Source organism: Sturnus vulgaris, chromosome 1, assembly GCF_052056855.1.
Source record: "Sturnus vulgaris isolate bStuVul1 chromosome 1, bStuVul1.hap1, whole genome shotgun sequence".
Taxonomy (NCBI): domain Eukaryota; kingdom Metazoa; phylum Chordata; class Aves; order Passeriformes; family Sturnidae; genus Sturnus; species Sturnus vulgaris.
In genome coordinates, this window is record NC_142243.1 from 48,700,035 (window position 1) to 48,726,425 (window position 26,391).

Genomic DNA, 26,391 nt, shown 5'->3' on the forward strand with positions numbered 1-26,391 from the left:
TAAGTCATAAAAGGCCCTTCCAGCTCACTTGCTCTTTGCCTTCTAGTTACCCAGTAAGACTGGCTCAGCAATTCTTTTCTTCTATATCAAAACTTGCTATCATTTCTATTCCTTCTTCAGATTCTACATTCAGAGATCTTTCTGTTACACATACATATCTGTGAGACCTTCATTTCAAATCCTTATTATTCCCAACACAGAAGCACCATGGCAGGTTTAGGCTGCTGTGCCTGTGTATGTTTGGTCTTTTCATTAAATCCCAAGTTCTGTTAAATATGCACTCATCAGTCAGTGATGCACAGTATAAAAACAGAAGGGAATGTACAGCATAATACAGATGCCCTTGCTTTACAACTCCCTTTGCAAAATCAGACTTGGAAAAACCTGACCTGCTGACGCCCTCAGGAGCTGCAAAATGTCTAGGCTGCTGAACATGAAAAACTGCATTGAGTATTAAGCTCATCAACATGTGAAGATGTTGGAAATTCTTAGTCTGAGACTTTGTCCAATGCCCAAAGTCAAGAGTATTTCTCCCCACAGACAGAAACACTGATAAATACATTAGACAGGTAGCTCAGTCAATGCATGTTTGATGACACATTACTTCAGCTAAAAAAATTTAAATCCCTGCATTTAAATTTAAATGCAGCCACTTACTAAAATAAAATAATAATAAAAAGAAAGGCAGTAAACTCTGCTCCTATGTCCAGTTTACAAGCCTGCTGTGTGATTTGAAAACTTATACCTCTGGTCAGGATTTATTACAGGGTATAATTTGCTAGGCAGTTCTTTCAACAGCAGTGTTACCTTTAGTAGTTTCCCTCCCAAATAGTTATTTTTAATCCAGACCAGTCTGCTACAGCTTGGCTCATCCCACAACTACAAAGCAGCAGTACAAATACATCTGAAGGGTGAGGAGGGCACTTCCTTTAGTCTTAGCACAGCTAAAAGAAAAGATTATAAAAAATGTGAACGTTCCCCATCTGTTTCAACAGAAAATAAAATGCTTTAAATACCTTCTGCAGTAGAGTAAGTTAAACCATTAAACCTAAAAACCATCACAACAAAATAAACCACAAGGACAGTGATAATTTTCTTGTGTTTTGATCTTCACAGGCATATGTGAGCCTGTCCATTTAGAATACTTTTCATTAGTACAGCAGCTGCGTAAATGTGTTTATATCAACTTAAACTTGTCTTTGCTTTTAAACTTAATTCGGTCCATAAACAACAAATACCACATGAATAAAAGACAAGCTGATAAACCTGGTAACTAGAAGTGCTTTTTTTTAAAGTGGCATAACATGTGATGTGTGCCACAGACCATATCAGTGCAAAAAATAAAGACTATAACCCCAAAATGCTGAAGATTAAACCACAAGCTTTTGGAAATTCAGTATATAGTTGTAGTTAGATAATAGGGATTCAGAGCCCCATAAGCCATTAACCACACAATGAGCAGGGATCAGGGAGAGATTGTTTTTACACTTCCCAATCTGCACTTCCCAGTGGGCTACTGGATTCTAGAAAGCAGTTTATTTTTCTGTGGAAAATACACAGTACATCTTATACAAGACCCTCAGAGCCCATTTGTGTTCAATTTCAAAGACCACTTACTACCTTTTGCTTTACCTCCTAACACTATTTACTTCCTTGAATCCAAGGGAAAACGAGCACATCTGTGAGGGGATTTGAACAGATTTCAGTTTTCTTTCTCTCAGGAGATGGTGTGGGTATTGCTGACTTCTTCCTGCATAGTAGAGCTTGACATTGAGTGCAAATCTCTTACTTGAAATCAAATGCTTATTGTTAGAGCATAATTTAATAGTACAACAATCCAGTAGATACTTTTCTGCTGCACTCTGCACATTAAGCTAATGGACACTTACTCAGGACTTTGATCCTGAATTTCACCAATCATGAAATTTGGTAAAGTGTTCTGGTAAAGAATGAGTGTATTTTGAGAGGTCAGCTTTCAATTTAATGTCAGAAAAGCCAACTGGTATTAGAAAAAATCCCATTCAGAATCAAAACTATAAAAAATGGAAATAAGGTAAAGCATTTTTTACATTTTGGTTTAACCACACACATTCTCAGTAACATGAAATTTAAAACATAGTTTTTAGGTGATATCACTTAAATATCAGCCTTTAAATATACTTTCAATGACTTATTGAAATTCCAATGAATAGAGATGAAACTGGGACCCCAATCTCCTCAAACTTTATGGCACAGATGGTACTTGTGACTTCCTCCAATGCTCTTCTCCAGTCCTGACAGGTCCATTGTAATGGGAAATTAAAAAAACAGTATCTCATTGATAATTAATATAGTATCCTAGCAGCCTGGACCTCTTGAGATATTTAATTTATCAACTCAGAAAAGAGTTGGGAAAAAAAATCACCCCACCTCAGAAATCACCCCACACAGAAGGAATGCCAGAGTTTAAGCAGAATACTTACTCTGTGCCACTTTCAACCATTTGCGTTAGGAGGGAAATCCCATCCAGGTTTATAAATTCTTGGGCAAACGTAACATCCCGTGAGTAGTTGGCTAAGTCTTTCAGTGCTTCTAACTTCGCATCCATACTAGAAGACTGGATCCTCTCATGGAGCTGCTGTGCATTCTGAGCCTATGAGAGAAACAAAACACACAAAACAAAAGCAACGAAACAGCTTTCATTACAGTAAAAATCATGAGTAAAATGTCAGTGTAAGGACAAGGAACAATGGCCATGTTTAATATTAATGATATTTCACTTCCATGCTCAGAAAATATTAAGTAGCTTAAATACAAATTGCTTTTGTAGAAGTATATTACTTATGTATTATTCCATTATTACCTATAATTATTTGGACTCTTGCAGAATCATTAGCTGAGCAATGGATAGATGTCCCATTGTCTCAGGCAAAATGTACGCATTACTAAAGATAGCCTTTGGCTTGAAGAGCTTATGTGTCACATTAATAAAGAAGAAATTAAAATAAAACAAACTGCATCAGACAATCTCAGTAAAATAATAGTGACATTTCTTTTCCTGTCAATGCTTACTTAGGTTACACACTTCTCATCACCTTTAGCAACAAAGACCACATACTGTCCTAACCACATTATATCAAGAGAGACCAGCGTCAGACCTTCTGCTCCTTCCTCCCCCTCTTCTTTTGTTCACAGTCAGTTCAAATACTCACATATCCCCTTAACAACGAGTGTAGAATAGTTACTTCCCACATAATACTATGATATTATCTGTCATACATCTTTTTGCATGTTCAATATCCTCATGTTATGCTATTCTGGCCATTAATGTTTCAAATAGAGGATGAGTTACTGAAATGCAAAATGGACACTGATGATAAAAAGCTAAAGAAATACTTAAATAATGCATATTAAACTACTTCTCTCTTTAGCCATACAAATACTTTAAAATACATCTCACGTTTTCAATTTGATGCTTTCACTTACCTGAGCAGAATACCCAAAAGTGTCAGCTAATATCTAGCTAGGCAATATTTTTCATAGAAAAATAATCCTCCTCCCTACATATAGGGATATTTGCAAAATTCTGTTTCCTAAAATTAATTTCTTACCTGCACCCAAGGAAAAGTGAATGAGAGGCTATGTCTTAGGGAAACAACTTAAATGTAAATAAGATGATGCTTATTCTTTCTCAGCTGGAGAAGAAATAGAGAAGAAAGGGCTCTGCTGACAGACAATTCCTTTTCTGTTCAAGTAATGAATGTACTCTTCACAGAGATGGTCATCTCTGAAGATCAATATTCTGAGAAAGCAGTCATTTTTAGTGCAAGTGAACATTTAAACATGGAGCCCAGAAAAATAACCAACACAGTTTTGTTACAGATACAGCTGCCTAACTACATAACTTTGATTGTTTCAAAAACACGAATAAATTAAATGTCAAAAATCTCCTCCAAATCAGCAAGGTTTGTCGCTTCTTGTTTTTACAATGGTGGTGGTAAGTGCATGGTCTCCAGTCAGCATTTCACTAGAACAAATGCAGTAAGGAGCGCATATGTGGGAGAAACACTTTCTAGTTAGTATGGCTGTGGTTAATACAGTATTGAAAAGAAATGGAGTATCTTTAGTCCTGAGCTTTTTATGCTTTACATATAGGGTCATGCATCCATAGCAGTTCCATTACCTATAAAAAGGCAGAATTCTGTCATCCAAAAGATCTTTCTGCCACTGAAGGTAATCTACTCTATCAATGGATTTGAGCTGTAATGGGGAAACAATGGTTTACAGTCTCTCTGTAATGGCAATGGCTATCTAAATGGAAACTAAAAGACTGTTCTCTCAAGCTTAAGTAGGTGATAAGGTAAATCATTTGCTGAAGCCCATGGAAGAAGTAAAAATAGATACCACTTATTTTCAACTTCCAGGATAACTACCAAATACTTCCCCCAGCCCTTTCCTTTCAACAGAGGGGGTGAAAAAAAGCTTTGCTAAAGTACTCTTCTATAATCAGCTACAAAAATTCACCACTGTTATTACCTGAACCAGAAGTTCAAGAGCCAACTCCTACCTTACCAACTTAAATCCTTCATGGAGGCATTCCTAACTCTAGACTCCCCACCATAGCAACCCAGGAAGAATCAGGGATGCAAAATATCCTCCAGACATTGCTGTTTCACTGAATACATGCAATGTCTGAATTCCTGCCCACCTTCAGAAAAGAAAAACTCTGGAAAAACTTCAATACTGGCATGGCAGCTGCATTCCCAAAACTTTGGAAATGATTGCTCAGATTTAACCTTAAACCTATTAAATCTGTGCCTTCTCCAACCTGCCATAGTTCTTAAAAGTTACCACCCCCACTATCTGCCTAGTGAAGGAAGTTCTACCGAAGTCAAAATTCTTCCAGCTTTCCACAGGAATCCAGTCCTCTAAAAATTCCTGTATTCAGTGAAAATGGAAAAAATGGGAAAGGTGAACGAAACTGGTTCAGAGTGACCGAGCAGCTCCTGAGCTGCTTTACCAATAAGTCTGAGTGGGCAAACCTTGGGCAGCAGAGCTGTGGCCAAGGAGATGGAGATTATAATAACCTGTGTATCACAATAGCAAGCAAGAAAAACATGTGAGCTCAGCCAGGAGAACACCCTCCTCCAAACCCCTTCACAACACACTATGCTGTGTAAACAACACTTTGTCTTCAAACATATTGATAACAGATTATTTACGGTCAGTTTCACCCTTCCTCTTGAGGAGAAATCCTGCCCCCAGCAGAAACACCTGGGGCTGGTGAACTGCTGCTGTCAGCCAGTCAGACTTCCATTACACATGTATTCACACCAAGCATGAAAAGAGCTAACTCTCCCTCTCCCCAAACCCAAGAACGCCAGGACATGGATGTACATTAGCAGCTCACCTACACTGCACACCAGCATGAACAGGACCAACCTATCTATCAACTGAGATATGTTAATCCTCTATCCTCTGCAGTCAGTGAGAGCTTGGAAATTCACCAGACTAAAACCAAAATATTATCTTAGATCTGAGACAGCTTGGAACCCCTTATAGAGCACAAAAATTCACATTACAAAAGTGGTTCAGCCATGTTTTAAGCACATAAAAAAGTGTTTATTAGCATCATAGGCTTTATCTGATTACGCCAATGTTCCACCAGCAAAATTTACACACAGCTGCAGTTTTCTTACATTAAACAAGTTATACAAGACATTACATCAAATAAACCTTGATCCTTCTACTCTCAGATGAGAAAATAACAAAGAGCAGAGGAGATCTTATTTAAAGGGGTAAGCATATATTTGTATCAGCAAGAGTGCTGGCACATCTCACTGGCAACATGGACAAAAGTCACATTGTCCGTTGTCATCCCAAATGCTTGATGTGTGAAAATATTGCCTTGGTTAACATCATGTAGTTCTCACAAGCCTTCTAATTCTTGTTGCCATAGCACTCACATATGCTTATGCAATGTACAGCTCACTTATAACTGCATTAAAAAATGAAACCAGGATGAAATATGCTCCAAGTGCTTTCCAGGGAGTTATTTTAATGATTTGCAAGTCATCAGTGGATAGACAGAAAACACAGCTCATTAAAGCACTAGCAGAACTGGCTGCCTTGTCTGCATTCTTACCAAAATATCATTCAGATAGGAGTAAATATAAATATATAAACCTTCGCAACTGAGAATCATTAGAGGGAATTAATAAAAATATGGCTGCTCAAGTAAATGAAAGGCAGAATTAACTGCTCTCCTCTTTAGAAAGGAAAGAAGATAGGAATCTTGTAAAACATGTGCTGTTGAAGTCCCAGCATTTCAAAAGGCTGTCAAGTGGTATAAGCCACACGTCTAGTCTTAAATTACATCCTCCAAGGACATCCAGAAAGGTTGCCCTCAGAGAATAGCATTCTTAAGAGGAGCAGCTTGATGAGATAGTCACATCCTGGATTTCAGTCATTAGTTTTCTCTTTAAGATGACATTCTCAGACACTCAAATAGCCATTTGGAGGTTAAGAATCCCAAGATTATCCCAACAAGGGATTCTACTGATCAAATTATCATTTCTTTGCCATTGAATACTTTGTGCAAACTTTGAAAGCAACTTAGTAACCAGACATACACATGGCTTCTGTACAGAATACAAAATGCAGTGAGCAAGGACAAGAGGGAGGACACAGATCCAAACGCAACCACTATCAAAAAAAATGAGTGTGCTATGGAAGAAAGTTGGACCATTGATTTAAATTGCTGGTTTTCTATTATGTAATCAGTTGTCTTCTTTATCCTTTACAAAAAGCAAATAAAATAAGAGTATTGTGATTTAGTCACATTAGTCAATATTTTGCTAGAAAAAGAGCATACAGACCATCAGTAACTACCAAATAGAGCTTTTTCCTTACCAAACAGGTTCATTTCTGTGGTTTAATTTGAACCATTCAGTGTTAAAACACCATGGTGGCTAAAAGTGCTGCCTTTTCCCGGATTGTTATTGCCATTTCACCTACAACTGCATATATGTCAAGGAGAAATGGGGGAGTGGATACATTACATAATCATCATTGTGTACATACACATTCAGCAAACCCACTAAGGCTGACTAGCATCTGATGCCAAGTAAGCAATGAGAATCTATTTTAATCAATACATACATCACTGGTTGACATTTTTTGCATGAACACTGAAGCACAGTTTCTGCACCTAAAGCCCTGTACAAATGTGATACACAGAGAGGTGCTGTGGAATCATTATAGGCAATTAAGGAGGCAAACACAGGGAAATAGTTCTCTCTAGAGTCTTGCACTAAACCAATGACAAAAGCATCACAGATGCATAGACAAATGTATTTCATAAATATGCCTTAAAATAAGTTTATGCAATCACTATCCACTTCTCAATGCTTTACAAGCACTTTTTTTCTTCTATATGCATTTGAAACAATCTCTTCCACTTACTATTAAAAATGTTCCTTTTGAAACCTGAAAACATCAGATTAAACATTTCTATATATAAAAAGACAAACCCCAACTCCACTTCTCAAAGCTACTATGAGCAGATAAATATAAAAGTGACTAATTGACCCCCACAGGCAGTGCTTCTGGTATAAGGTTCGTTTGGCAACTAATTCACCATTACACAATAAATATAATCACAATCACAGGCTAGAACTGCAAAACATTATGCATCTACAGAACTTCAAATGTATGTTCAAGCAATTGTAGATCAAAAATTATAAACCAGATTCTCAAAATTTTACTTAGAGGATTCAGATGTATAAGTAGAAATAGGGTAAAAAAACTCTATACTTCCTTGTCTGTTTAGATCCCATATAAATAAAAAGAGCATATTCCTCATATCTGTAGAAGCATTCAGAGGAAATACTATGATGACTATTATTGAACACCTTTATTTACATGATTACTCATTGTACACATGCTAATACATCTGCCTATAAAGTTACAGGTTTGAGAACTCAACTGACCGCTAACCTATGGACCAAAAAAAAAAAAAAATTACAAAAGTAAATGATCAAGCCTCACAAATATCAGAAAACTCCCCTTTACCCAGGGTTTAAGGTTATACCTCATAAGCAAGGCATTTTTTGTAAGTGCCCAAGAATCTGCTTTTAATAAACAGTAAGTGCTCCAATAATCAGTTCTGTTTGAAAACCATGAAATTGAAAAAATAACACTAGTTCCTTCAACCTAAATTTCCAAGTATTTTAGCATCTTTTTAAAATGATTAGTCATTTTAAAAAGAAAATGAAAAGAAAATGGATTTGCAGGATCTGATTGAAGTAATCCTGCAGCTTCACACACTAAAAGGCTGGATTTTGCTTGCTGCATTGCAGGACACAAAAGTCCTTGTGGATCAGCCTCACACTCGGGAGCAATTACAGCTCATTTATACACCTACCTACCATGCACTGGAATATCACAAAAGAGACAGTAGCAATACAGCATTTCAATTGTCACATATGTTCAAATACAAAGACATGTTGCATAAGAAACTTTTTGTGCGTCCCTTCAGATATGCTAATGGACAAAGCAGGAAAACAGGTCACAGAAAACTGCAAAAAGACACAATAGCCCACGAATTGGTAAGAAAGATGATAGGAGAGGTTAAAATAAGTAAGAAAGAGGATATAGGAACAAAGATAATATGGGAGAAATTCAATCTGCACTCAAGTTACCTAGGAAACAGAGTGTTTGTGTGGTGAGTGGTTTATAGGAAAAAAAAAAGAATTGTTTAGAAAAAAACAGTCTTTCAGAGAATCTCACAAACTTAGCAAAAAGACCTACAGAAACAAAGAAACTGTTCAAATTCCCACCAGGCCTAACGACTAGTGACTGGCGTTTGCAAACTTTTAACTCAAAGCAACTTAAAATACGCACATTGTAAATATCTCAAGGCAGGCATTTATAATGAATTTAGCAGCACACCATAACTGCAGTTCTGCCCTTGCAGGATTAACAATGGTTTTCAGATAAAAATCCCAATACAGACACACAAAATAATCTAAATTCAAAATTTAAAAATAGAAAGTATTTAACATTTATATTCATGGAGTTAAATTTCAAATCCTAATTATTAAAAAGTCAGCCCAAAAATGCGGGTTTACTATTTCTAGATAAAAGTACCTCTCTCTTTTTAATCTTTAATAGTACTACTCTGGGTACACAAGCAACAAATAATTTGAGTATAATGACAACAAAAGTCAAAAAGATGGCATCTCATTCTTCTCACTCAATTTTGATGACTTGGGCAATGCAACCCTAAAGGGTACAGCTACAGCCAGACTACTGGCTGTCATGGTTATAAGCTGCATAAGAATTAAGGACTAGAAAAGCATTTTAAGTTAATGCAGTCTTCAGAACCGGTCAACATAACTCCTCTCAACTTTTCAAGGAAAAATGTTTCCTCAAAAGTCCTGTAAAGTTCAGGACAATTTATTTTTTTTCCCCCACAACAGCCAGGAAGTAGGCAGCTCAGGCCTCTCTGAAACTACAGGGACACATCCCAGAAACTGCATAATTCATATGTGGCTTCCCTTAATTTCTTTCAATCTTTCTCCCCTTTCCTGAATCCTTTACCTTTTCATAAAATATTTTTTTAATATGATTTTGGTTTTATGGGGGAAGAGGAAAGACAGTTTTGTCTTTATCCTGTTGTGGGATAGAGAAAGCAGAGGGGGTGGGAGGAGTTCAGAATCTTGATGTTTTCACATGATAAGAAAAAGACTTCTCACCCAGCACTAACAGCTAGGAAAGCATCTTTCCCATTTTGTAGAAGTGTATCATGTGCCCTGTTCTTCACATTATCTCTTCCAACTACTGTTGTTCGCATAAAGAATTTCAGAGGAAATATGAAAACAGATTGCCTGTTAGCTTTTCAGAGTAAACAACAACCATTGTATGGGTCATCAGTTTAAGAGCCACAGCTTGAAGGCCTTTACTGTATCTATTTTAGGTACTGCTATGACGACCACTTAGACAGTACCCTAAAAAGCAAAGAGACTATTGCAGGGTGAGGACGTGCAGAACTTCAATTTTTACCTATTTAAAGAATACAAATATTCGCTCATCTGACAAAAACCAATCTGTTCCTCTTTCCAAGACACCTCTCTGATTCTGGGAAAAGTTAACACAAAATTTTAAAACACCAGGAAGTATGAAAATAAGCACTGGTTCAGGCATAAATATCACTACTGGACAACAGAGAGTAGACCAGCCTTCTATCTTAAAAAAAGGATGGCTGAGTCATTCATAACTGCAGGCCAGTGCCAGAGCAGTCCATAATTTGTTAGATAACAGGCAATATCTCAATATCCTAAGGACTCCAGTCTTGATTAACTGACCCTAAGGCAACTCTCCAAAGAGACAGAACAAGGAGATGATTGTTCTGTGCAACTATCATCTTGTGTCCCATCTTACTGACCAAGTAGCAGAAAGTGTTGTACATCCAAGATTTGTATTTTGTGTTTGTAGGTCCCATTTCCAATTGCACAAGTGATCATAAAGACAGCCAGCCATCTCCACAGATCAGTCACAGCCTCTCTTCAGTGAGGTTGCACGGTGCAACTGGTTGTGGATTTTGAGATGAGAGAACTGCATGAGTCTTATGGGGTTATTCCATGTTGTGGTAATACCAAAGCATTACAAAGTGCATTTGGACCACGTTGATTCTTGATGAACCACAGACCCTGTTTTGATTTCAAGAGATCCCAGGCCTGGGCAGTACTGGAGTGGATATTTGCTATTTAGAAGTCCCAGGGGTTAGAAGGAACTGTTGCTGGGGCTGTCTGTTTCTGAGGAATTTCTGTCAAATGGGGTTTACTCCACCAGTAGTGGTTTTCCTAGGCACAAGGCTGTTTTGGTGATATATGCCAAGAGGCTCTAGAATCACATAGACCCTCACAGAGTCATGGTCTTAAACCGCTGGGGAGGTTTGTTTGTTTGTTTGGTTGGTTGGTTTTGTTTTTTTAATGTCTATAAAGCTTTGAATATAATGACCATTGAAAATATGATGAAGAGTAATGGAAACCTCTTGTCTTTTCTCAGTTGGCTGCTGAGAAGTGCTTTCTGCTGAGAAGCTAATGGGTGGCAGAGTTTAGCCATAAGAATGCTTCAAATTTGCAGAGGCTAGAACACCATCATGAAGAGGTAAACCATTTTAATGGCACACTAACTACATTTGTCTGCAAGGAAATGGGATGGCTGGTGCCTTAGACATACATCTTCCAGGACTAATAGTGGCTTTCAGCATGTGGCAGCAGTACTGCACAACTCACCAGGAAAACAATTACATTGTTGCCATATAGGGCAACCAGCAACTCTGCCATGCTTTTTAGGAGCTGGCAAAGAGAAGATGCAGGGGGAAAAAAACCAGCAACAAAAAAACTCCAGTAAAATCTCAACATTACACTTGCTACTCACTCACGACAAACCCAGAGATCGGGAAAGCTCTGACTTGAGCCACCCAGAGGAGTTCTCCATGATTCAAATCCCTGACCTTCCTCCTGGATTCCTGATTTTTAGTTCTGAGGCAGAAAAAGAGCAACTTGAGTGAGGCTGCAATGTCAGCAGGGATATCTTGTATGTGAAAACTGTTCCCAGTGGAAGTGAGACACAAAAAACCTACCCAGTTCTGCCAACAGTATCATCAAATGTCACTGAGTTACTACTCCTTCCTCCATAACTCATAACTTTTGCTCCTGGAGGATTGTGGGATACATTGTGGATCAAGCTTAAAAGTACACACATTAGTTCACAATGATTTACTAATCGAATATTCATTTTGAAGGAAGAAAAGAACACTGACTCACTGGAGATGTTGTTAATCGAAGGATGGCTCCATTTTTTATTTCATTACGATTCTGAAAGAGAAAAATCCAAAGGTTTTACTTAAGACTCACTCATATAAAAAGATGAAACATGCATTGAGCAGAATGTCATGCTAAACCTGCAACAGTGCTTTCCCCTGTCTGCATGCAAAAGCTTCCCCCTTTCAGATGTAAGCTAGCATGTATTTTCCTCACTGAGGCATATAACATTAGCTTCAACAAATAGGTTGAATTCACATGACACTTAACCAACCTGAACTCTTTCAAGAATGACTCATGTTTTTCAAAGTTTAGCTTCCAGTGGCAACTTCTAAATATATATTTTTAAATATACTGTCCACAGTGTCAGGCTCTGGTATTGTACATACTTGAGGAGTTCATAAGTTTGCTGAAACCTATCATTAAGTATCAGCAGGATTCAGAATTCATCCTACTGGCTCTTCATTTTCATTTTCTTCATTTTCTACAAGAACAGGCTGAACCCACTGAGCTCTGCCACCACAACTTTGCATTCTCCCTCAAAGTAAAAAAAGCATCACTGTTAGCAGAGTAAAGTTCAAACATGCCATAAGTCCTTCTCCTTGCCCAGCTGTCAGAAAGAAAGGGCATTAAACGTTTTCTTTTGGTTAAACTCACATAGCCATGGTGTAAGCTATGGTGTACACTTACAGCATCCTTACAACACTGTGGTCAAAGCCCATGTGCACTGTCTCCCCTGGGGTATGGGTAAGGGAGCTTCCCCTCACTCAACAACTACCTCCCATTCACCACAGGGTAGGAGAATAAGGTACCTACAGCAGTACTTACAGGTACTGGCTGTGTGCGGCACAATGCACAGTCACAGTGCCAGTCACAGTTCAGTAGCTTGTCCATGAACTGACACCCTAATCTGTCAGAGAAACTGGAGGAATCCCTAACAGTTTGAGAAAGAAGAGCTAATTTTGTACGAAAACCACATTGCAGGCTTTCTACAGACTGGTGTTCAGCCAAGAAAAAATATGAAGGTGTATTTCTCCTCTGGCAGTTTTTCCCAAATTTATTTCATCCTTGTTCCCATTCTGATACATCTCAAATCCAAAATGCTAAAAACTGGATAAATCTTGCCTGAAACCAGGTCAAGTAGTCCCAAAATAAAACGTCAATACATTGTCTCATTCTTGGTATCCAAGTCATCTGTGGGATTGGTTTTAGCTACCTCAAAGATCACTCTCTACCCACAAAGACTTCTTCTGTCTCACTGAAATAAATGAAGTGCCAGACAACACAGGGGGTACAAGAGAGAAGCTTTCTTACAGAATCTTTGCCTACATATGCAGTGACTCTTCTCAGCCCTTAGCAGCCTCCTTCCTGCCAGAACAGCCTCAGGGAGGCCAGCCAGGCTATACTCAAAAGAGGGGCAAAGAAGGGTGAGCAGCGAAATACTGGGTGACATCCCAGAGCACTAACAAAATGCCAGATTTTCTCCACTTGTAGTGGAACAGCACCAGACCCAGCTACATTTCATCATGTCCAAGGAATCTGTGTGAAGTGGCCACAGTGCATTTGTGTGGTTTAATATCAATCAGTGCTGAAACAAACTCGCTTTACAAACAGTTGTGGTTGCTAAACTGTTACCATATCCTGGATTTGTGGAGCTGAATAAAAGTAATTGCTTTGGGACTGACAATTAGCAAAGTCTAAATCTACCTCCATCAGCAGCTTAGGCTAAGCTACTGGACCTCAGCTACATTTGGCCAGAGCTTTTGTATGTACACATACACAATGTTCCAGCAGCTTTACAGCATGCAACAATATGAAAACCAGGAAATCAACAAGATTTAAACAACATGAATTGTACTATTCACATTCAGAAGTTCACTGACATCTTTATAAAAATATTTGCACTTAGAAGCAGACCGTTCTTTAAACATAAATAAGAGCACACAGAGAGGCTTTTTTTAAGCAGCAAAAATTTAAGCTTAAAGTTTCTCATGTTTCCTGCTGCAATTAACATGAACTACTAAATCAGATGTACAAATGAGTTTGTGGTTTGCAGTTGGTTTGTGACAAGTTAAGTCACTTCATCTGGGCCACAGTAAGCATCTCTGCAAACATTCTTAGTCCACTGCAAACAAGAGGTACTGGGCAACAAGCCTATGGACCTTTCATCATGTCTGGCTTAGAGCGAGGTGTGTGTACATCTGCCCTATACTGTAAATTAAATCATTGTATCACAACAGAAAGAGAGCCCATCTTCAACTCCTGGTTTAGAAAAAGGCTTAAGGAAAACTGCCCACACCTTATCTCTGAAAGTATTCAAAGCATAAAGTCTAGCACAGCAAGCTAGCCAAAATTTGAAAAAGGTTAGCAGTTATCCAATTAAAAAATACAATTTTGTTTACCCATTCTAAATATTTGCTTAATCACATACCAGGAAACAGCGTGTAAGAGTACAGTTAAATCAAGAGGCTTTCCTACATTAACTGTGTGATGCAGTAGTCAGCATGCCAGTTAATTTAATTGCAACATTTACACACAGTTAATCCTCTTAGTATTAAGGATAGCATCCTGTGGATTTATTTTCCAGGATCAGAACATCATTACAGCAGTCCAGCTTTGGCAGTCATATGCATCACTGCTATTCAGAACAGAACTCCCACCAGCAGTAGACAAATAAAAAAAAAAAAGACAAGAACAGGGCAAAAACAAACAAAAAACCCCTCTTCCAACATATTCCTGACCTGTTTCTCAAGTGTACATGAAGCTGGTAGATATTGTTCATGGTATTGATCTGTATTAGAAAAGCTTAATCCTGAGCAGTAAAGGAACTGGTGAAATGGTGCTATCCAAAATGTCCCCAAAAAACTCAATAACAGGAAAATAGATCTGTTATAAACGTTATCCAGGGCAAAGACAGCAGTTATATCAAGGATACAAATAACCCCCCTCTGCAATATTTTATCTAGCAAGATATATCACAAGATTATTTTTTCTAATGGAGTAAGTAATATTTCCAAGATGAGATTTCAATCAGACTAAATACTTTCATAAAGACATACAAAAAACATAACACAGCAGGAAGTAGAAAACCTGGAAAGTTCATCTTTCATTCAGATTTTAGGACCTCTGCCTTCCAACTTGACCAGCTGGAGCAACGTGAACCTAAATGACCACAAATTCTTCAGAAGGCAGAAGCAAGGAAGGAGAGGCAGTGGTGTAGCCCTCTATGTCAGCAAGTTTTCCATTCTCCAAAAAGTAAGGAGGGAGTTCAGCAGAACTGCTATCCTGGAATTCTGGAGGGGAGATTTGTGCCTGTTTAGGAACCTGGTTGACAGAATCCTTTGGGAGGCAGTCTTGAGAGTCAAAGGAGTCCAGGAAGGCTGGACATCCTGCATGAAGGCAATCTTAAAAGCACAGAAGCAGGCCAATGCAAGACAAGCAGTGTGAAACACCAGCCTGGCTGAGCACAAGCCTTTGGCTGGAACTAAGGAAAAAGAGGATTATGACCTTTGGAAGAAGAGCAGCACACTCAGGAGGGCTACTGTGGGTGCTGTGAGGCTATGCAGGGAGAAAATTAGAAGGGCCAAAGCCCAACCAGAACTTAATCTGGGGAACTACAGGCCTGTCAGTCAGACCTCAGTGCCAGGAGAAGTTACAGAACAGACTACCTTAAGTGACATAATGAGGTGCACACACACCTGATGATCAGGCCCAGCCAGAAGGGGTTTATGACAGACAAGTCCTGCTTGATTAATCTGGTCTCCTATGCAAAAGTGACCTGCTCAGTGGATGAGGCTCTGGATGTTGTTCACCTGGACTTTAGTAAGGCATTTGACACTGTCTCCCAACAGCATTCTCCTGGCAAAACTGGCTGCTCATGGCTTGGAAAAGTTCATTGCTTGCTGGGTAAAAAACTGACTTGATTGCCAATCCCAAAGGGTGGTGAGTGGAGTTACATCCAGCTTGTTATATCTAGCAGCTGGTCACCAGTGGCAGTCCTCAGAGCTCAGCAAGGTAGAGGTCAGTCTCTTTTAAGTAACAATCAATAGGATAAGCGGAAATGGCCTCAGGTTGCACCAGGGGGTTTAGATTGGATAGTAGGAAAAAATTCTTTACAGAAAAGATTGACAAGCAGGAACAGGCTGCCCAGGGAAATGGTTGAGTGACTATCCCTGGAAGCATTTAAAAGATGTTGCACTTAGGAATAGTTTAGTGGTGGACTTGATTATCTTAGAAGGTCTTTTCCAACCTAAACAATTCTACACTTCTATTACTATCTGCCAACAGATTCTGCTTAGTCTCAAAGCTCTGCTTTTCTGTGCCATAGACTACTTTGCCCTAAATACATGAAGAAGACTTGCATCTAGAAAGCAGGCCTCAAGCATTAGCAGAGCCCACCAAACCATGCAGAGGGATGAAGGTAAGCAAATACACTTTTTTAAAAATCCTATCAAAATAGTGAAGCTGTTTATTCAGAGCTCTGCTGCAGTGACACTGGAAAATTTATCAGGTAAAATAAGTTATTTTGCCACACATTTGTCTTATCATTTTAATGATCTGTTATACCCAGCAAAATGCCTCAAGATTCAGCTCACTCTAACTGGTTGGAATTGAATGTTTTCTTAACATATTTGACAAAGACCTAGAAGCTTAGTTCCCATGGTTATAGCTCACTCAGCTTGTTCTTTAACCTTGACCAAAGAACTTCCTTCAGACTTCTCTAATCATCCTAGACAATAACAGCCAAGAAATCTAAAATTCTTCTTGTGTTTATTACCTTCAGTAATAGATTCATCCCTATTTCCATACTACTGTTATTTTGTTGCACCTTCCTCCAAATGGACACAACAGAAAATTAGAGCTATGAAATACACTTTAAGTTATGACTCCATTACATTTTCACAAAGATGAATTTGTGCAAGTCGTAAATAAGGAGAAAATGACACAAAATATTAGAGTTACAGAATTCATTACTAAATTAACAGCTTAGGAAAGAGAAGCAAAGTTCTTGCTGGCAGATCTCCCTTAAAGCATGGATTCAGTGTGCTACAGGATTCAGTGAACACTGGGTGTCATCAGAGGTGGCACCAGCAAAAAGACAGAGGGCGACCACAACACAAGAACTTCATATACCCACATACAGGGCACTGAGTGCTGGACGTGTAGCCTCCAACATCTGTAGTACAACAAATGGGAAAACTGAGGAAGTATAAAGAAACTGAAAGCCATCATCAGATCACTACCCTGAACAGTATTTGTTACTATTACGAGACAGACTTATGAGATGAGATTTCATTTGGCTGACTTAGTAGGAATTCCTTAAGTTTATTTTTAGTCACCAAAATATTTAATAAGATGTAAGCTAAGTTATACCATGTAATTACCAACATTGTGCTACTTGGCATAACAGAATTGTATTGTTTTAGAAGAAATACTGATGCAATTAATCTTGTGATAAAATGTCTTTTCTGGGAAGCTGTTGAAAAGAAGGGACAATGCCGTCTGTTTTTTCATGTTATAATTCGATTATAATATTTTCCTTAAAATAATAAGTAGTTTGTCTGAAGTTTCTAAGAAGAGGATGTTTTCTGCATGCTGTTTATCTCTATTCAAGGATTACAGAAGCTGGTAAATAAACCAAGTTAGATTAGTGGTGTGGTTTCAGGCTGTACGTTAGCCAGTGCAATTCTACAACCTACAAGAGGCACAATTCTGCACATATCCCTCCAGTGCATGGGCCTCCAACATTTCCTCTACATCGGATCTACCACCACACAGCAGCACAGTCAACCATCTGACCTTAAAAAGTTAGCACTTCCTCTCCCCTTCATTAACGAAAAGAGGAAAATAAAAAGTAATACTGAGTTTTCTTTTGTCATATCCATGACTTGAACAAACTCACCATCCAGTAGTCACTAGGATGTTAATGAAGCAAAGAGAAGGAAGAAACAGAGTAGAAGAAGAATGCCTAACTACCTAATTATCCAGCAACCCACAGAAATACCAACTTAACTGCCACTTAAACCACATCCTAAGAAAAAGACTAAACTTGGCATGATTTATCCAAGTGCAAGTGGAGTGATCTACAAGGGCAGCGTTACCAGGCACCACTTGTTCTGCAGAGCAGCATTGGTATCACACTTCAGGCAGATTTCCTTCTGACACATTAAAAGAAGTTACACACAAGTTATTTTTAACCTGGATCAGTTCCCCAATTCGAGCAACCACACAGACACACAGCACAGTTGTACCAGCAACACAGAAGGGATGGGCCGATGATAAGCAGCCCTATCATCCTCTGATAAGTTTCATCAGAAGAGCTGCATCCTGAAAAATAAACACCAGGAAATGACTGACTTAGCTGTGTTCATACTATTATTAATAAAATTATGTGGAGAAATCAGAACAGGGTTGGTATGGATATTAAAAAAAAACCCAAAACAAAACCCACCAAACCCAAGTAAGGATTATTAAATTAAAGTCATCTCTTCAACACAGGTTACCCAGCATATTCACTCATAGCACCACTGAGGGTCAGCACAGGAACAGTGCCTCCTTAAGCAGATGCTTAGAGAATAGCTGAATACTGAAGCCAAGACTGTGGCTCACAGTGGCTTGCGTTGTGGCCCATTTTGCCAAATCAAGGTACAGTTGCACTGTTTGCTGCCATAGAGTCTTGCTTTTCAACATCTTGCTCATTTCAAGTACTGTTATATGTGGCATAAACAGTTTTATCAGTCAACAAGAGAACTAAACCAGATGAAAATTTTATCATTTTGGAGTTTGCCTGGTTTGAACAATAGAAGATAGGATAGTATAAGCAGAGAAGTGGGCCAGCTCATTTTGCAAACACCACATTTGGAACTACAACACCAAGGCTTGTTTAAGGGAAAGCCTGCAGGTGTTAGTGCTTCTCTACAAGGGTGTGCCACTCCTACACCCTTCCTGAGCCTTTCCTCTCCCCCACAGAAGGACTGTAGGTAAAACATCCCTTTTCTGGTTTTGACTACAGTTGGAGCTTGACAAAATTTTGTTCTACATCAGCTTAAGCCAGTTCCAGAAACAACTGAGAGAGAGCTCATAGCTGTTTAAAAAAGCAAAGTTCCATTCTTATTCCTGCCTTTCCTTTACTTCTTTCTTGTCTACAGGCTACTCCTGGACATGATTCAAGAGTCCTGCCTCATCCCTACATCACACCAAGCAGTCTTTTCACTAAGAAAATTTAATGAATTAAAGTGGCACAAAATGATTCCCTCCTTGTCACCACCTTCAAAAATTGTCAAAAAAAAAAAAAAAGAAAAAAGAGTGGCAGGATCTTCTGGGGAAGGGGAGAAGAAATCAGAACCATCCTCTTTCAGTGCTGACCTGTTATGTCTGTTCACTGCACTTTGGAAAATTTTGGAAAACATCCAAATAGGTTGTTCTTTAAGTAAATAGATAAATTAAAGAGTGTTTTTCTGTTGGCCAAATCTTACACAGACCTGTTTGCCATCAGCTGAACTCAAACAGTTGTACTGTGCCCCTGGTATGCCATAACTATCTTCAATTGCTCTAACCAAAAGGTAAACCTTTTCAGAGCCTTTCCTCTCTAGTGATTAATTGTGAGGCAGAATTACAAACTTAATTCAGGAAAATATCTATACAGTTGTTTTTTCTTAAACACCCCACTTGATCCATCTCATCAGCTTTGATATGGAAGTAAGGAACTAAACAGAAGATCATCATGACAAATATTTAAATAGGAAGCAAGCAGAATTAAGCTGTTTGTGATGGGGCCAGAAAGTATAACAGGTGGACAGGACATAGTTATTTTCTTTAGAAAACTTTGAATAGACTGGAAGTTCTACAAAAAGAGTCCTAAGAGAACCAAAAGAAAGATAAGCATTGCTACTGTTCTTGAAATCAGCCTGAATGAAGGAGGACTGAAAGTGATTTAGTCTATGGATACTCAAGTTTTACTTCTGTTCACTTGAAAAATATACTAGTGTTCTCTAAGATTTTACTGAAGTCTACAGGGCAGTGTTACCAGCATCCATCAAGCAGGCATGAGCGTGGCCACTCAGATGCCATGTGCTGTTTTACTTTAGGGAATTTTTGCAGGGCTGTGCAGGTGCCCCAAAACAGTAAGAAATTAGTGGAAATTTCAGTAAGAAAAACAGTAAGAAATTGTGGCAGGAAATACCATGTCTTATAAGTGGCAGAGAAAAGGGAAAGCCGGACATGGTTTGATACAGGTCAAATCTACAATCTACAATTTATGTAGCACTATTAATAAATGTATTATCAGGGGTGATGCAAAATAGAAAATTAAACAACTCCCTTAACACATTTCTCCAGTTCCCATTCTTCATGCTACTTTTCATTCTCAGCTGCTTAAGAAGCACCAGGTTTTCAATGAATCATAAACCTTCATTATTAAGAATGTTTTCTTACAACTCACTGAAATTCAATTAATCGGTGAAAACAGGCAAATATGAAAAATGTAAAAACTCAAAAAGTCCCAACCATACAAATGGCTCATTTCTTGTCTTGTTATTTGCATACACTCCCACACAGGGAGCCTGTAAAGGCATGGTGGAATTTCACATAAATATACAATTAAAGGTTGTGTTCAGCAAAAAAAGGTCAGGAGCAAAACCTTTGAAAAAGAACAAGCACCAGTGACTTCGTGCAGGTTCCCAGCATTGGGAAGATGGGGGTTAGAAAGATATCCCACCTTCAAACACAGCACAGAGTTGAATAATGACAACAAAAGGAAGGTGGGGCAGCTCTTCTTGCAAAACAGTCTCCCAAAACTAATGGAGTAGACTCAGTGTCTACTCCCCTCCACATCAAGCAATAAGAATAAAAGGGAAATATGGGAGATAGGAAAGAAGGGAAAAAACCCCACCAGATGTCTTCTGGTGCATACAATGTAAAAAAAAAATAAACACAATAAAATTGTGATAATAAAAATGGGTTGCATTCAATATACTGATGAATGAAATGTCCTTTTATTTAAAAGATAACAAAAAAAGTCACCATTGTCACCATTGTGTACTCAGTGCTGGCTCACACACCCCTCAGCACCAGCAGCCAACCCTTCATTTCTGTGAATTGCTCAGATGGAGGGTTAAGAGCAACCACATTCTGCCTCCAGCAATGAAACCAGCTTGAACACCATCGTTCCCCAGGCAAACACAGGATCTACAAATGGATCTAGAGATGGCCATGGTCTACAAGGCCAAGGGCAATGAGCAGCAATGAGGGACCAGCCATACCCTCTAAGGTGCAGCATCAGCCACTCAAATGTCTGTCCCTGCATTGCTTGTACTGCCAGTAGAGGAACAAAGCTAACAATTATCTGAGCTGTGGTTTTCAGCTAGGGAACACACATAGCACACAAAATTATACAGTCATTCTCTACTCTTCATATAGCATTTCTTTTCTAAACCTGAGCTCCCCCAAGCTATAGTGTTCCTGATATACAAAAGCATCTAATTCAGGTACAGCCTGGATAGACTGAAGCAAAGGTAGCTTTTTTATTCTTATCTTGCAGTATCTAGCATGATAAGATCCTGACTAAGAATTCGTACTTTTAGAGGTTTGACCTATCAGAGAAATGCTCCTTCATGTTAAGTAAAGTCTTTAAAAAAAACCACAAACACTTATTAACATAATTTAAAATTATTAAGAATTTGAGATCAGAACACCAGACAGATTTTAGCTCAGGCACTATGTGCACTCGGTTTTCTTGTCCACTCTCTTGTTTTATTTCTCTCACTTAAAAAAAAAAGGCTTAAAGACATAATTAATAAATTCCACTGCAGTTTCAGGAGCACAGACACCATGACCCCAGAGGCAGCAGCCAAAACTGGATCTGCTGTGATAAGCCCTATCTCTAATAGAAACCCCGGCTGAACCAAAATTTTTTAAAAGACCTCGCTAACTGCCTGAAGGAATTATTGCTACTTCTGTAGAGGCATTTTTCCAAATAATACAGCTAAAACATAAAAAAATTAAGAGACAGAACTGGTTGGTGTTATTTTTATTTATGCATGGTATAATTGGGAAATACAGGTCCAGCTACAAAAGATAAAGAGTTCTGTACATGACAGCTGAAACACAGATGGGCTGTTTGCCACCAAAAACAATACTACAATTGTAAGCCATGTAACATTTGGGACATTTTCACTTCAAAGCTTCTTGCTACTGTATACAAGAATTCACAAATTGTTTTTCTTTCTGGTAACTTTAAACGTAGTGATATTTTAAAAAGGCATCTCTACAGAAGAAGTAGGAAGGAAGGCAGTCTCTGCAGAAACATGACCTGTAGATAATGTTAGCTGCATACATACATAAAACTCACGTTTAAGAGCTGCGAAAAATATTTCTTGTGAGAAGCTGTCACTGTCACAAAAAAAGCTCTGCTCATGTCCATTAGTCAGATTAAAGCTATGTGGATTTCAACAATTAAGTGCTACAGCTTCCTTGAAGTGCATGTGTTTTTCCTGATGCCTGGCGATTTTCATGTTTTAATTCAGACAGCAACAACATACTACTGAACACAAATGAGGGAAAGTATGTGGAAGGGGTGATGGCCTATATATAAGCCTCTCTTCACAGCCACTGTCCAACAACCAGCTTTAAACAGTGAACAATGAAAGTCACAGATATCTGAGTAATCCTAGTGGCATTTAGAGGTCTTCTCTCTTATTTATGTGACTCAGAGATAGAGCTGCATATTTCGAGTAGGGAATCAACAAACTCAAAGTCCTCTCTGCAGTACAATGCAAAACGTCCTAGAAGACCGTAATTTTCCATCCTTATTGAAAGTTAAAAGCAGCCAAAAACCATCAGACTCTCTTTTATGTGGAACAGAAAACATTTTTCTTCTCCAAAGCTGCAGAAATTTATCCACCAAAGCTGGAGATAAAGCCTGCAATATCCCTCCAATTGCATTAGGACAAAGACCTTAAAAAAGCTGAAGTATTCACTCAATTCCCTCTTAGAAATACTCACTGCATAGAGTTTAAATGCCAACAGGCAAATTCAATTGTGTCTGTTTTATTGGTAAACACTGTGTCACCATTGAGGGCAATTAGCAGAACAATTTAATTTGGTGGAGGCAAACCACAGAAGTCAGTAATTACTTCAACAGGTTTCCTTGTAGTGGCCTTTGACGTGTATGTCAATTGAAACTTGAAAAGAAAGGAGAGGGAAAAAAAAAACCAAAAAAACCCACACAAGCAAAAAAAGGGGGAAATAAAAAACAAAAACAAGCAAAAAACAAAGGACATATTGAGAAGGCCCAAGGTGGCAAGCAGTTAAATGAAAAACTGAAACTGGTCTGTTAAAAAACAAGCAAAATGAACAAAGAAAATGAAACAAAAACAATACAGCACTATCTTATGAGCAACTGTTCTTGCTGGCTTGCTAAATTTAGTTTTTCCAAATGCTTAGCTTTGCCTAAGTTTTCTCTATTTCTTGGGCACGGGTATGAATTACAGCAAGAGAAAACTAACTTAGTTCATGTGTCAGTCATATTAGCAAATCCTAAAGAACTGTAAAATGCAAAACAGAAGCAAGGCATACTTCCACTTAAGAGTAAGCCAAACTGATAACAAGGTGAGCAATAGGCATCTGTATCTATGCAGTTAAACTGAGGTGTTTTTAGCTCAGAATCCACCAAGATTAGAGAATTTGCATGTGGACTGCAGCAGGCTTTAAACAATATCCTTCTGCCATTGCTTAGAAACTGTACCTCTGCAGTAGTACACATGCACTCTTCCAAATAACTTTTTTTTGTGTAATTTCAGCAATTTTACCAGTAATGCTAGGAATGAATATTCTGACTTGGTCCCATTCAGATGAGCATATCCCATATATTTATACTTGACATTCAGTTTTTTTTACATCCATAGCCTTTTCATTACTCTGTGCTGAAATCATTGCATCACTTGATGAATCACCTATTGCCACGCTATACAGGGATAAGAAAATGTAAGCCAACAGAACTTACAGAACTGGGTAAGGAAAAGACAGCAGGCAGGAGTGAGTAGCAAATATTACACAGTCACTGAAACATATTACTACCTGCTCAGCCAAAAAGCAAAGTGACATGCACTGAAGTTCTCCTCAGACTTCAAAGAGCCCTTCATGTTTTAAATATTTGTTTCCTGTACACCACTTGTTAGCAGAATACTAAACACACAAGAATACCGAAGTTGAAGGGCTCAGTGCTCTAGTCTCAAACTCAGCTGACATGAAGAACTTTGCACATTCAGACTTTTATATGCTTTTCCTAACAGAAGAAATCAGTTTAAAAGTCATTAAATCAGGTCTCCCATTACCTACCCTCTCCGTAGCATTACATTATGGAAAGTATATTTTCATATATTTTAATTTAAATTAAATGATTGTGGCAAATAATTGTACAGGCTATGTAAGAACTGCATTGAACGATTTACCCACCTTCTCGGTGATGTAGAAATTAGAACTATCAGCATACTGCAGTGCAAATTGGTCATGATTTGCAAGAGACCACCTTAGAAATATGAAAATAAATTAATCACAAAATGAAATCTTCATAATTCAAAAAGTACCCTTTACATAAATTTAGTATGACCAAAAAAGCGTCTGTCATTCTCATGTATTTCTCATACTTCTCATAGTTTTCAATGAGTTCCAAAGTTTAAGTTAAAAGCATGCTTACAAAGGGAAAACCTCAGTATAAATACATTCTAGTGATTTTTTTTTGCAGTAGCAAGATCACTAAGTCACTAAAATTGACAAAATAAAAAAAAGTACAGTACCAGAAATTTATGCTAGCTTACACAATGGATATAGAAGTTGATATATTATATTAGGCATAAAATATCTCTTTTTTTAGCTCAGCAACAATTTGATGAATGTAGCTAGTTTTTCCTGTGCAGTAGCACTTGCTTAAAACAGCTTTTTAAATTAATCCATTAAAGTTAAATCAAGGCATTTGTCTTAGCCAATTATTAGTCTATACTGCAGAATTTGCAATTTACATTTCAGTTTTATATGAGCAGTCACATCAACTGGACCGCTTTACAGCACCCACTGGAATCAGTGCTCAAAATTCAGAGCCAGAGGCAGTGCTTTAGTCCCTTAACCCATGAACAGCAGGGACCACAAGCCAAAGTGAGTTGGCAAAATGCATCACTGTGCAGAAAGTAAGGAAGCAGTCAAAATGAGAGCCACCCACATGATGGAACTGCTTTGTTAGGAGCCTCATCTTGCAAGCAATTGATCCAAAATGCACTGCAAATTCAAAATTTCAAGCTAACACAAAAAGATTTAAGAAACTAACAACTAGTCATACACGATATCCAGATTTTCTATGGAAAAAATTATCTCCTAGTTGGTTTAATACTGCAAAAAGCACTGTATCTAGTATGTACTACATGGCAGAACTTACCCATCACAGACTTCTTTTATTATCGAGGACAGTGGCTTTTTCTGGTAAATGAAAAAAAAGAAAGAAAAAGCAAAATCACTAAATTAGAATACCTCTGAGCTCTTAGAATATGATTCTAAAGCCAGTATATGCAAAGAACAAAACTAGTAGCATTTCATTCTTTATTTAACATCAAGTGTGAAAGGATCCCAAAATTTTCTGCTGTTTTGGTCTCATAAAGATATAAAGATAGCAGTTCTAGACATATGCATTATGACATTATCCATTATTTTTGACAAGCCCATATGACATAAACTCAGTTTTTCAACTGAGAAATCAAAACCGTATCTCATTACCCAACAGAAAAAGGAGATTTAAATATCAGCACGAGCATTTTCAAGGAGTGACATCTGAAACCAGAAGACATTAAATAATTTTAAACCTTCTTTTGTTCCTTTCAGAGGTATGATGGCAGCAATCCTCTCTCTTAAGTGCACACATGCAGGTCCCCTCTGATAAAACACCACCTGGAAGGTGTTAAAATCCCAGATGTATCAGTTCTGCTTTATTTTCTACATCTGTGAGCATAGGAGCATTTGGAGTGATTCAAAACAGCTCTCTTGCTTTGGGTCCCAAAATAGAAAAGAAGAAAACAGTCTAGCCTGTTGATGTTGCAATGCTTTGAACATTGTTATAAACACAGGGTGCACACACAAGTGTTTTTAGAAGATTTCTGGCGAAGAGAAAATGCACTTTTATGTCCCAAACCATAGATAAAATTGCATAGCAGAAAGAAACACCAGATTTCACCAAGTAACTACTGATCCATTTTCCCCCAATACTGGGTGACCACACAATATCACAATTATCTATTGCTTCACTAAAACTTCTCAAATCACCTAAGCATCATAGGATCCCCCTCTCTAGTTACTTCCAATAATGACAGTTCACTGAATTACTAAAAAGCAAACAAAATAAACAAATACAGAAAAGTCACCATAAGCCACCCACAATTCAGCATTCCTGTCAAAATAAGCTTTTTACCTTTAATTTTGTAGAAAATGATTAGTGGAAAAATCAACTCAGTATCGGGGCATGTAATGTGAAGGAAGAAATATTTTTCCCTTGAATTTGTTTTATGTGCTTCGCCACTGCATAGACAGAAAGCCAGAGACA

General features: G+C 38.1%; 1 protein-coding gene across 14 annotated transcripts in view; it reads right to left on the reverse strand.

Moving 5' to 3' along the window:
• The window catches only part of ELMO1 (engulfment and cell motility 1), a 321,603-nt gene that overhangs the window by 232,724 nt on the left and 62,488 nt on the right, over positions 1-26,391 (reverse strand). For 10 of the 14 annotated variants that reach the window (XM_088166186.1, XM_088166218.1, XM_088166192.1 and 7 more), the window contains 4 exons: positions 25,237-25,277; positions 24,264-24,336; positions 11,814-11,864; positions 2,463-2,632 (listed from right to left, as the gene is read on the reverse strand). In XM_088166186.1, the coding sequence (XP_088022312.1) occupies positions 2,463-2,632; positions 11,814-11,864; positions 24,264-24,336; positions 25,237-25,277 (335 nt within the window). The remainder of the gene's footprint in view (positions 1-2,462; positions 2,633-11,813; positions 11,865-24,263; positions 24,337-25,236; positions 25,278-26,391) is intronic. The other 4 variants (XM_088166250.1, XM_088166262.1, XM_088166254.1 and 1 more) reach the window with 2 other exon arrangements.